At 55.6% G+C, this 12,045-nt stretch overlaps 2 protein-coding genes across 4 annotated transcripts in view; one reads left to right on the top strand and one right to left on the bottom strand.

Moving 5' to 3' along the window:
- Positions 1–2,869, bottom strand: part of CBL (Cbl proto-oncogene) — a 74,976-nt gene extending 72,107 nt beyond the window's left edge. For 2 of the 3 annotated variants that reach the window (XM_055129842.1, XM_055129843.1), the window contains exon 1: positions 2,337–2,869. In XM_055129842.1, coding sequence (XP_054985817.1) covers positions 2,337–2,528 — 192 coding nt within the window. In that variant the 5' untranslated portion in view covers positions 2,529–2,869. The remainder of the gene's footprint in view (positions 1–2,336) is intronic. The other variant, XM_055129844.1, reaches the window with a different exon arrangement.
- A 5,748-nt stretch (positions 2,870–8,617) lies between these two features.
- CCDC153 (coiled-coil domain containing 153) lies at positions 8,618–11,335 on the top strand. Its single transcript, XM_004605084.3, has 7 exons — positions 8,618–8,745; positions 8,842–8,923; positions 9,249–9,314; positions 9,705–9,824; positions 10,261–10,353; positions 10,479–10,609; positions 11,171–11,335. Exons 2-7 carry the CDS (start codon positions 8,854–8,856, stop codon positions 11,297–11,299), a joined length of 609 nt encoding a protein of 202 aa, XP_004605141.2. The 5' UTR covers positions 8,618–8,745; positions 8,842–8,853; the 3' UTR covers positions 11,300–11,335.
- Positions 11,336–12,045: the final 710 nt, after the last annotated feature.

The raw sequence follows: 12,045 nt of genomic DNA, 5'->3' as shown, positions 1-12,045 counted from the left end.
GGCATGATATCAAATTCAATGCCCAGCACCACCAGGTGCAGTCTTGGTGGCCCCCAGCACTACTGGAGAGGATTCCCCCCAAATTATCAAAAACAAAATATTAAAGGGTCAGAGATAGTATATCAGGCAGGAGGCATGGCCAACCCAGGTTCAATCCTCAGGAGTGATCCTTGAGCACAAGACAGGAGCAAGTCCTGAGCACAGATACTTGTAGCCCAAAAACAAACAAACAAAAAAAGTCACAAAATCTCTAATGTAATCAATAGTTTTAAGACCTTTTTAGTCCTTTGTTACAATTTTTTTTAAAAAAAAGTATATCTAGAAACTTCAGATTACACATAAAAAGTCTATGTTAATGAATTTAATATTTCCTTCTGCCTGGGATGTAGCTCTGCAGTAGGGCACTTGCCTTGTGTCTGAGGCTTGGGGCGGACTCCTGACACTGCCAAAAACTCAAGTTTTTTTATATGCGTAAGTTTCTCATGATGAGCAGCTGGAGAGATAGTACAGAGGGCAAAGTGCTTCCCTGCACGTGGCTGACCCACCCAGGTTCAATCCCTGGCATCCCACTTGGTGCCCTGAGCCCCATCAGGAGTAATTCCTAAATGCAGAGCCAAGTATAAGCCCTGAGCATGCTGGGTGTGGCCCAAAAAGCCCTCATCCCCAAAAAAAGTTTCCCATAATGGTTTTATCAGTTTCGAACAAGAAAACTACAACCATACTACCAACATAACCAATATACAAATACAAGGCTAAGTATTTATATCATCAATCACAATACCAGCCATTTAGCATAAGAAAAAAAAAACAGTCGGGCCCCGGAGCGATAGCACAACGGGTAGGGTGTTTGCTTTGCACACCGCGAACGATCCCCATATGGTCCCCCAAGCACTGCCAGGAGCAATTCCTGAGTGCAAAGCCAGGAGTAACCCCTGAGCATCGCTGGGTGTGACCCAAAAAGCAAAAAAAAAAAAAAAAAAAAAAAAACAGTCCTAAAATGGGGAAATGGGGGTTCTAACTCCTTCGAGGCATCAGGCCCAAACCTCACACATGAAATTCCCTAAGCAGTTCTCTGGCAAACTGCAATTTGCCCAGCACTTCATGATTATTTTTAAGAGCTGATTAGAGCATAAACAGTCCACGAAAAACTTGACAGAAGAGGAACCTAGGCCCAAAAAGAAAACCAATTTCACCCTGGAGGAAATAACCCGTCTTTTCACACGATGCCTTAGGGGAAAAAAAAAGTGATGTGATCCTTAGAATCACTGGGGGGGTGGGGGGGGTTAAGGTCGGTGAGCAAGCGCCCTACCGGCTCCACTACTTTCCCGGCTTTTCGAATCCTTCTCCATCCCCACTATGAATTAGGCAAAATTACGTTATTCACTGACTGTGGAAAAAAAAATTAGGGCAACATTGTATTGAATTCTCTGAAACCCTCAAGAGCGCTTAAATACATCTAAGTAACTGAGAGTAACTACTCTATTTCGCCTCATGGACTTCACTAGATAAAGGAAGTAAAATTCTCCCAAATGCCAATTTCAAGTGGATAAACGTATCGGCGTCATTTTCCAACTCGTTTTTTAAGAAAAGCGGTTATCGAAGAAGCCCGCTGAACCGGCTGAACGTGGATCCCCGTTAGAGAGTCAGGACCACGGCAGGGAGGTGCGGCGGGGGTGGGGGAGGGGTGGGGGGAGCGGACCCCGGCCCGGCTAGAGAGCAAGAGCGTGCGTGCCCAGGGAGAAGTTCTGGGACAAGTCGGAATCTGTCGCCTGGCAGACTCGGCCAATGCATCTTTCAGAAGATAATGGTTCGAAGCAGAACTTGTGGTTTAATCAGTGCCTATCTAAGCACTGGCTATGGATCCCATCCAGTGTTTTGGAAGGGGAAGGGAAAAAAAAACCCAAGACCCGGCGCCGTGGAGGGAAGTTGGTGCTCCGGCCCATTTAAACACCCCCGTCTCTTCTCCTCCCGGAGGCGGGGACAGGACACCTACAGAGCTCTCCGGCTGGGGGGCCGGGCGCCCCTGGACCCGAGCCCCTGCCCGCTCCGCGCTCCCGCCCAGGTTCCGGCACCAACCCCCCGACCCACATCCCGGCGCCCGCCGGTGCCCCGAGCGGCGCCCGCACCCCTCGGCACTTCCGCCCCGGCCACTTCCCCGTTCCCCGTCACCCCGGCCCCCGCCGGCCCCCGACTCCCCTCCGCGGCCCGGCCCCGCCGCGCCTCGCCCGCCGCGCCGGACCGTCCCCTCCCCCCGCTTCCTCCGGCCCTTCCTGCCCCTGGCCCCGGCCCGCCGCCCACGCCCACCCGCGTCCCGCCGCTGCCCGCGGGCCCGTCACCTTGTCCATGAGCTTCCAGCACTTCTCCACCATCTTCTTGTCCACGGTGCCCGGCGGGTGCGGGCTGAGGTGGTGGTGGTGGTGGTGCGGCTGGAAGGCGTCCTTCATGAGCCCGATGAGGCCGCCCGCGCCCGAGCCCCCGGAGCCGCCGCCGCCCCCGGCCCCCGAGCTCTTCTTCACGTTGCCGGCCATGGCCCGGCGGACGGCGCAGGGCCCGGCCGCGACTCGGCTCGGCGGCGGGCGAGCGAGCGAGAGGAGGGCGTGAAGGAGGGGCCTCTCGGCCGCCTCAGCCGCCGCCGCCTCCGGCCGTCCCCACTGAGGCGCTGAGGCGCTGAGGGGCTGAGGGGCTGAGGGGCTAAGGGTGCTGAGGGGCCGCGGGAGCCGCGGGGGCCGAGGGCGCGGCGCGCGCCCGGGGCCGGCAGGAGCGCGCGGCGCTCGTGGACCACGGCGGCCTCGTCCCCGCGCTGGCAGCGACCGCTCCGGCGCCTCCCCCGCCTCGCGAGCCGCGGCTCCCGGAAAGCGGCGGCCGAGCGTCCGCGCCGCCTCCTCCTCCCCGCCGCCCCTCTCTCGGGGCGGGCCGGGGCGGGGCCAGGCGGCACCTTTGCGCCTGCGCCCTCTGCTGGAGAAGCGGGGAAGGAAGGGGCGGGCCGAACGGCAGCGGAGTCTGCGCGCTAGGTCGAAGCGGAGTCGGCCATGTTTCATATGGGCAAGAAGGCTGCGACCCCACCTCCTGCGCTGGTGGGGGTCGCGAAGCGAGGAGGGGCTTCATTGTAATGTCTCGCTTCAGGCCGGGAGCTGCGGAAAGATGGCTAGCGTCGGGTGTCATCCCGCTCTTGACAAATGAGGCAACCGAACTTAGCCGCCCAGCCTTTTCACGTGTGGGAGTAAAGGGAAGTCACTGAAGCGCCCCTAGGGGTTATCTCCTCGTTAAGCCGGGACCCCGGACTAGAATGCTGCAGGTTGTTGGACCCTGATTAGACACCCCTCCCCCGCAAAGACAAGCTAAACACGGAGCTCTTCTTCCTGGCCCCTTCACCTTCTGGAATTCTCTCAACTCGTTTTTCCCCCCTTCTAAACACTAGTTCCTTTTCTGGGAACTGAGTATGTACTTAAGATTCTCCATGCTCAGCGCATTTCACCGCCTGCCCCAGGCGCAGACAAAGTAACTCCAGTGCTCACTTCACCCTTGGAACAGGAAGACACTTCCCAGACACCTTCCACTTCTCTATTCTAATCTCTGGGAGAACTTTGAAAAAAAAAAAAAAGGAACTTCCCTCCAAAAGAAGGAAGTGCTCTGTTCTAACAGGTTCCTTTTGAGCATTTTTCAGAAGCTGGTGTGTCAGCTCACCCATAAGTTCCAGCTCTGGCAGAAAGCACCTGGCTGGCTCTAGCAAACACTATCAAAAACATCTGGAAAGGGGGTGCACAGCCTGACCCCCCAAAACCCCGTTTCCAAACAAGTTAGACATTTTTCTTTTGCATTTCTGTGGCCTTTATTAAAGAGTGATTATATATGAAGTCACCATTATCATTCCCTACGTGTAGAATTTTTTTGTCCTAACTCGATCAAGAACAATGTCCCAAGGGAACACTAAGCAATGCTCTGAGATAGTTATCTGAACTTTCCCTCCCAAATACCACCTTGCTAGCTGCAGGTCGGCTTATGTTTCTTTTGGGGCTTGGGGGGCACAGCCGGCAATGCTCAGAGGACCATATGTGGTGCCCAGGTTGGTCATGTGCAAAGCAAGCACCCTATCCACTGTCTCTCCAGCCTGATGTATCTTTTAATATCCAAATACCCTATTCTGGCTCAATGGCTGAATGCATACTTTGCATGCAGGAATCTTTAGTTCCTGACCGCATGGTCCCCAGCGTCCCACTGGGAGTGACCCTTAAGCACAGACTCTAGAGTATCCTCCAGACACCTGCCAGCTATGTTCCAGAAAACCAAAACCAAAACAAAATCAAAGGTCAAGTGACCTGCCTTCAGCCCAAGAGATAGCATGCTTTGCATGCCAGAGAGCCAGAGTTTATCCCAGACATTGTATGGTCCTCCAAACACTGCCCGGAGCACCACCCTGATCATAGAGCTGGGTGTAGCCTGAGTATGATCAGTTGCAGCCCCCAAAACAGAATCATTTCACATTTATTTGGGGGACCATGCCTGGTGATGTTCAGGTATATGTTGATATACTGGAATCACTCTTGGTAGTACTTGGGGAACCATATGGGATACTGGGGGTCGAATCTGGGTCAGCCAGGTACAAGGCAAATGCCCTACCCACTGTACTATCTCTCCAGCCCTCATAACTTCAAATTTTAATAAAGGTGAACGATCCTTCTCTTCTCCACTTCTCTTTAGATCCCTCCATGATGGGGAGTGGGGTTCACCTCGAGAGACTACAGGGGTTACAGGCTACAAGGATTAAAGTGCTTGCCTTATGGGGCTGAAGCAATAGTACAGCAGGTAGGGAATTTGCTTTGCAAATGGCCAACCTGGGTTTGATCCCTGATAGCTCACAAGAAGCAATCCCTGGGCATAGAAACAGGACTAAGTCCTGATCACCACTGGGTGTGGCCCCTACTAAAAAAGAAAGAATGATGTGAAGGGGAGACAGGGAGAAGCATTTGTTCAAGAGAAAACACAGGCTTCTCCAGAGTGGAAATAGTCAAGCCAAGACACAGAGACAAGCAAGCAAGATACGAATAAGAACACAGGCTTGAAGAGCCAGCCCTGAATCAGGCTTTTGGAAGGAGCTTTGGTATTGTTCTCCCAAATGGGTTTTACCCTGGAGTTTTGCCTACATAAAAATTAATCTGGGGGGGCTGAAGTGATAGCACAGCGGGCAGGATGTTTGCCTTGCACATGGTCGACCCGGGTTTGATTCCCAGCATCCCATATGGTCCCCCAGCACCGCCAGGAGTAATTCCTGAGTGCTGAGCCAGGAGTACCCCAGTGCAATGCCAGGTGTGACCAAAAAGCAAAAAAAAAAATTAATCTGGGTGCTATCAGAAAAGTTTTGCATTGCTGATGATCTTGTCATCTGGGTCATCTGGTTCCTTGCACTGCTGATGGTCTCTTCTTCATCTTCTAGTTCTCCTGTAGTTTCTTTTCTGAGGGGTCTACTCTTCTCTGGATAAGACCTTGAGTTTCTGCATCTGGCTGGTGCCTCAGTTTCTCCTCTTCAAAGAGGAGGATTTGGGGAGGGGGGTGGATTTTTTTTTTTTTTTTTGCGTTTGGGTGACACCAGCGATGTTCAGAGGTTACTCCTGCCTCTGCACTCAGGAATTAACCCTGGTGGTGCTCAGGGGACCATATGAGATGCTGGGGATTGATCCCAGGTCAGTCAAGGGCAAGACAAATACCCTGTGCTCTGTACTATAGCTCCAGCCCCAGGATTAGTATTTTCAAAGATGTCTTCATACACTTGGGCTACTTCAGGGTAGGTAATCTCTTCTCAAATTTTATTTATTTCCCAAAAGTACATAACCGGGATCCCCTGACCTATCTGCCTGCAACAAAGAGGAAACAGGTCTGCTGCCATGATCCATCCTAGGGCCACAGCTAATCTGAGGTTGGAAAAAAGAGGAAGAAAGATCACTTTATTTCACGGCTCTCATTTGCCTTCTTTTGCAAATGCACTAGAGTTGGGTTTGGACTTTTGACCAGCATGTCATTATCACCGCTGAGTGAAGCTGAAGTTGACGTGTGACATGGGCCACTTTCCTATCCCACTTCACCTAACCCAAACCACATCCTCATTCTGCACCTGAAAGGCGGTTGGGTGAGACTGTGTGAACCGTGAACGCTCTTCTGAGGCACAGCACACTGCCTGCCCTCTGTGACCGCCTCCCCCAGTTCACATTCCACGAAGAGCACAGCAGACACGTCACGTCTGCCCTGGGGGGTGCCCCTCAGCTAGCTTCTAGATGAGGAGTACCATGGCACACGGGCCCTCCTCAGCCCTAGTCCGGTTGAGAATGTTCCAAAGGGAGCTGATGAGATGAGAATTCTGCTTCCAGATGATTGGAAAGACGGTCCAGAGGTGGGCTAGCTGACCTCCCACCCCCAGCTCAGGAAAAGGAGCCATAAGTATATGAAAGGACAAACAAATCTGTTTGCTTCTCTCTCAAGGGCTGGAAGGTCCAAGAAGGGAAGGGCACTGGCACTGCTACCAGCAGAGCGACAAAGGAACCGGAATTGGCCATTGCCTGAAATTGCCTGTTCCCCAGGGAAGGGATTGTTTTTATTCATAGATCTCATGGCAGGCAACTGACCAAAAGAGAGAGAAAGAGAGAAAGGAAGGAAAGAAAGAAAGAGAGAGAGAGAGAGAAGAGAGAAAAGGGAAAAAAAGAGGAGAAAGGAAGGAAGGAAGGAAGGAAAGAAGGAAGGTTGGTCTAACTTTGTAACTGAGTCTCACAGTGATTCAATTAAAAAAAAAAAAGATGGAAGGAAGGAAGAGAGCCAGAGAGAAAATACAGCAAGTAGGGCAATTGAACACCCGGATTTGATCCCCAGGACCTCATATGGTCCCCTAAGCCCCTCCAGAAGTGATCCCTGAGCAAAGAACCAGGAGTAAGTACTGAGCCCCTTGGGTATGACCTCCCCCCTCAAAAAAAGAGAAAGGGATGAAGGATGAGTCTTGGGCTCCTAGAGAAAGCACAGGATTCAAGGTGCTTGCCTTACACTCAGCCAACCCCAGTTAGACCCCGGGAATCCCATATAGTCCCCCACACTGCAGGAGAGACCCCTGGGCAGAGCCAGAAATAGCTCCCGAGCAAGTGGGTAGGGCCTCAAAACAAACAAACAAACAAATAAAGGGAGAAAGAGTCGACAAGGGGCCAAAGGTCTGGGGCACAGGTTTGATCCCCAGCACCGTGTGGTCCTCCGAGCTCTGCCAGGAGCGACGCTGAGCACTGTGCCCAGAGTAGTTACTGAGTACAACTGGGTGTGGCTCAAAAACCAAGAAGACAGGAAGAGCCGGCAGTGCTCCTCGTCCAGGATTTACAAACCCTTCAGTGTCCACTGTTCTCACTCCAGCCAGTGATGCCCAGAGATCCACACCACAAGTTTGTGGACTAGCATGGGGGTGGGGGGAAGCTGCTACCCCCACCCGGCACCTCTCAGAACTGCAGCCAGCGTCGCCCAGAGGGAGACGCGTTGGGAGAGTGTGGAGCAAGTAAAACAAGACCACTAGGGGGCGCCACAGCCAGCTCCTTGCCGCGGGGAGCCCGCAGGAGGAGGCGTTTCTGGGCACCTGTGTGGGTGAGCCGCCAAGCAGAGGAAGGACTAGGCGAGGGAACAGGCTGTGCCTGGTCTCGGTGAGAGAAGACCGGATCCAATCTGGCCCTAGTGGTAGGAGAGGTGATATTGGGGTTCAGGCCCTTCCTTGCAGGGGCCTGAGCCGGGTTTGGTTCCCAAAGGTCCCCTTAGCCACCAGGAAGCTGAGAGGCAAGCCGCCCCAAGGGCTGGGAGCTCAGGGGCCTTGTCTCTAACCAGCACTGCCCTCTTCATCTGCACCTGGGGGCCCGGGGTCACCTTTCCAGTCCCCTACGTCCAAATGGGACGCTCCAGCCACTGCCTTCTCCCTCTCTGCCCCCCCCCCCATGGAATGCCTTGGGGAAGGGGCACTTACCCGGCGGGTCTACTGATGTGATTTTGGGGTGTGAATTGCCCCCAGTGAGGTCTTGAGGGAGGATTCCCCTAACCCTGCATGGCACCAGGGCATCACGGTAGGTAGCTGTATGAATGTGCTGTGCGGGTTACACTGCAAAACCTTTCTTCTCCCCGAAGGACAGTTCAGATTGGGGGTGACATTGATTCATCTTGCTGTGACTTTATTTATTGTGTGTGTGTGTGTGATTCATCTTGCTGTGACTTTACTATTTCTTTTGTTGGTTGGTGTGTGTGTGTGTGTGTGTGTGTGTGTGTGTGTGTGTGTGTGTGTGTGTGTGTGTGTGTGTGTGTGTGTGTGTGTGTGTGTGTGTGTGAGAATGTGAGGGGAATGCCCAGTCGACCCCATGCAAAGCTCTGCTCTCTCCGCCCCTCCGCCTTGCTGATTGGCTTGTTTCCAGGTTACCTGGACAACCAAGCCCCACAAAGCCAGCAAGTCCTGCCTCCACACCCACATGTGCCCGGGGATTGGCTCCCTGCACCTGCTCCTGCTCAGGCCCCTACCTGATTGGCCCTTACCCTGTCCCTCACTCCCTAAAGGACTGGACCAAGCAGAAGAGGGCCAACAAGTGGGAAGCAAGCCTGTAATGAGTGAACCAGTCAAGACCAGGGACTGGCCTCTCCTTTCTCCAGAAGAGGGTTGGAAGAAATCTGTACAGAAATCTGCCTTGCAGAGGAAAGGACCCCCAAAGACCCAACCTTCCCGAAGACTCCCAGGACGAGACTTAGCATCAGGTAAGTGTCAAGAACAAACGGAGATTCCTGGTTCAACCTGGGGTCAGGCCGGCACTCCTCGATCAAGACTTCAGCACAAACCCCGTTTTCCACCAGGACAGCCAGGAGATGCCACCTAAGGCCAAAGATAAAAGGGTGAAACGGGGGGCACAGAAGAAGAAAAAGGAAGCGGGTGTTGGTGAGTTCTGGCAAGTTTCGGGGCTCCCATTTCTCCATGTTCTAGCTCAACACCCCTTAAATGTCTCCCAGCCACTCCCTGCACCCCAAGCTGGCTTGGAGTTTTGGGGGGGCTGGGAAGTAGGGGAAGAACTCCACCCCTCCAGCTCTCCCTCTGAGGGTCCATGAAGTCCAGCCAGAGGGACACGGTGAGGAGGGAACACTGCAGTCAGGGCCCCTTAGTTCAAAGGCCCGGACATCCCACGGGGTGCAGGGAAGCCCCAGGGTGGATTGGGTGAGGGCAGCGAAGACTTGGCCACTGAGACACTGCCCACTGGCCAGCACAGAGGTGGAGGCCGAGGCCAGGCTCAGGCAGGCAGTGCTGGAGCAGGAGCTGCTTCGGGACCAGCTGGGTAAGGAGGACACAAACTCTGGGGGCTGTAGCAGGGGCAGGGGGCCTTCTGCATCCCATGTCCCCGGGGGTGAGGGCAGTGCAGGGCAGCGAAGCCAGCCACACAGTCCTGTGGGCAAACAGCGTGCCCAGGGTAACATCAGGGCGGGCCTGTGCAGAAAGGGGGCTCGGGAGGGCAGAGTGCGGAGGCGGGTCCCGACCAGGACTTAGCGAAAGGGCCAGCTTCTGATCCAGAGCCGGTGGGTTCCGGAAAGCCAAGGTAAGCCAAGCCGGAAGAGCGCGCAAGGCTGCCACGCTCCCACAGAGGGTGCGGGGCATCCTTCAAGCCTGGCGGGGCTAACGGGGTGGGGTCCCCAGCTGGCTCTCAGGGCTGTGCGGGGACCCTTCCCAGCTTTGCGGAGAGATGAAGCCCGCAGGGCCAAGGCTTCCGAAGAGCAGCTGAAGCAAAGGCTGCATAGGCTGGAGGCCGAGCTGGACCAGGCCCGGAGTGAAGGGAAGGCCGTCTACGCAGGTGGGTGGAGTGAAGGGAAGGTGTCTACACAGTTTCTAGACCCCCCAGCTCACTACCATCTGCCTCTCGGGCAGGATCCTGAGGGAACCAAAGCAGGCAACTGGGTCCCGGAGCAGCAGGGGCCACTTCTGGCTCAGGGCTTGGGGATGCTGCTGTGCTGGGGACGGAGCCCAGGCCCCCTCAGGTGACGTTGAGCCCCAAGAGACCTGTCCTTGACCCATGTACACCCCTGTGACGAGTGAGTGGGAGAAAGGTGAGCACCCCAACATGGTGCCCGGGGCGGGGGTGTGTCTGTGTCCCACCCCAGCTTTACAGAATCACCTCAAGGAGAACCCAGAAGGTCCGTCATTGTGCTGTGCCGGCCAGAACCCTTCCCCTCACAGCCCTCCCTTCCTGTCTCCATCACCCCACCCCCACCCCACCCTGCTGCCCACAGAGATGAACCGCCAGCGCCGGGCCCTCCAGGAAAAGCTGGACACCCGCTGCGGGCAGCTGGAGGACCAAGTGCGGAACCTCCGGGAGCAGCTCGGTAGGGCTCCAGGGTCTGAGCGGAGGGCGGTGAGGCCCGGCCACAGGCCTTCTCTGGAAGAATAGTCTGGAGACTGCTTCAGGGTGCAGCCACCACCCCGTCCTTTCTCCCATTCTGCCTCCCAGAGACGTGCCAGCGGGAGGCAGAGGCCGAGCGGAAGGAGGCCGAGCGGGCCCTGGGGGAGCGGGAGCGGACGCTGGAGCAGTTGCGGGCCCACGTGGTGGACATGGAGGCCAAGTACGAAGAGGTCCTGCAGGTGGGCCCCCCTCCCCTCCCCGCCGCCCCCCCACCAGGGCCTAGTGCTGGTGCAGGGGACAGGCACAGCCAGGGGGTTCAGCAGAGTGCCCCAGCCCCGCCTCCCCGCTTAGAGCTTCCAGAAACTCGGGGCCTGAGAGGTAGTACAGTGGGTAGGGCACCTGCCTTGTATGCAGCCAATCCAGGTTGGGCCCTGCAACGCCATCTAGGCCCTGAGCACACCCAGGAGTGACGCTTAAGCACAGCGTCTTGAGAAACACCAGGTGTGGCCCAAAAGCCAAAAGAAGAAAAACATGTCAGGAATCCCTGAGGCACCCCTCACGCACCTATTTCTTTCTCTTTTTTTGTTCTTTTTGGGTCCACACCCAGCGATGCACAGGGGTTACCCTTGGCTCTGCACTCAGGAATTACTCCTGGCAGTGCTTGGGGAACCTAATGGGATGCTGGGAATTGAACCCAGGTCTGCTGCATGCAAGGCAAACACCCTACCTGCTGTGCTGTCGCTCCAGCCCCAACACACACCTATCTATTTCTGCCTGGGCCTGAACCCCGGTGTCTGCAGGGAAACCTGGACCGGCTCCTGGCCAAGATGCGCCTGGTCAAGCCTGAGTGGGACGGGGCCGCTCAGAGGCTCCACGCACACCACAAGGAGCAGCTCCGCCAGTTCGGACTCAACCCCCTGGATCTCTGAGGCTGAAGAGTCCCGAGAGCCTGGGGCTCCCCAAGCAATAAAGCCCATGCAGACCAGCAGGACGGCGGTAGTTGGAAACGCCACCCTCTTGGGGACAGCAGGGCTCTGTGCTGGCCCCTGGCCCCAAGGGGTGAATATTAGGAAATCTGACAAGGTCTCACCCCCTCTCCTGCGAGAAACTGGGGCCAACCCGGAGGCTGGGATCCTTCAAACCACAACCCCTTCTCCTGGTCACACACAGACATTGGCCACCCGATTCATGGGCGGGTTTGTCAGACACCGTGACCAGTCCCCAACCTGAAGAGGAAAGGGGTGGCTGGAATGTACCCCGGAGCAGGCCAACCCCACAGCCCGGTGAGCAGGTACCCCTTCCTTCCACCACACCTCTCAGTTCCCTTCAGCTCTTCCACCAAGTGGGGCGCAGGCTTTTACCCTAATTCCGCTTCCTCTGTGCACCCCATTTGGGTCCTGCAGCACTATAGCACTGTCGTTGCACTGTCATCCCATTGTTCATTGATTTGCTCGAGCGGGCACCAGTAATGTCTCCATTGTGAGACTTGTTACTGTTTTTAGCATATCGAATACCCCATGGGTAGGTTGCCAGGCTCTGCTGTCTGGGCGGGATACTCGGTAGCTTGTCGGGCTCTCTGAGAAGGACAGAGAAATTGAACCCGGGTTGGTCGCATGCAAGGCAAATGCCCTACCCGCTGTGCTATCGCTCCAGTCTATTTGGGTCCTATTCCAAT

The sequence above is a fragment of the Sorex araneus genome, chromosome 3 (genome assembly GCF_027595985.1).
Source record: "Sorex araneus isolate mSorAra2 chromosome 3, mSorAra2.pri, whole genome shotgun sequence".
In the NCBI taxonomy this organism is placed as follows: Eukaryota; Metazoa; Chordata; class Mammalia; order Eulipotyphla; family Soricidae; genus Sorex; species Sorex araneus.
Note: the sequence above shows the minus strand (reverse complement) of the source record. Positions and strands in the feature narration are given on the sequence as shown.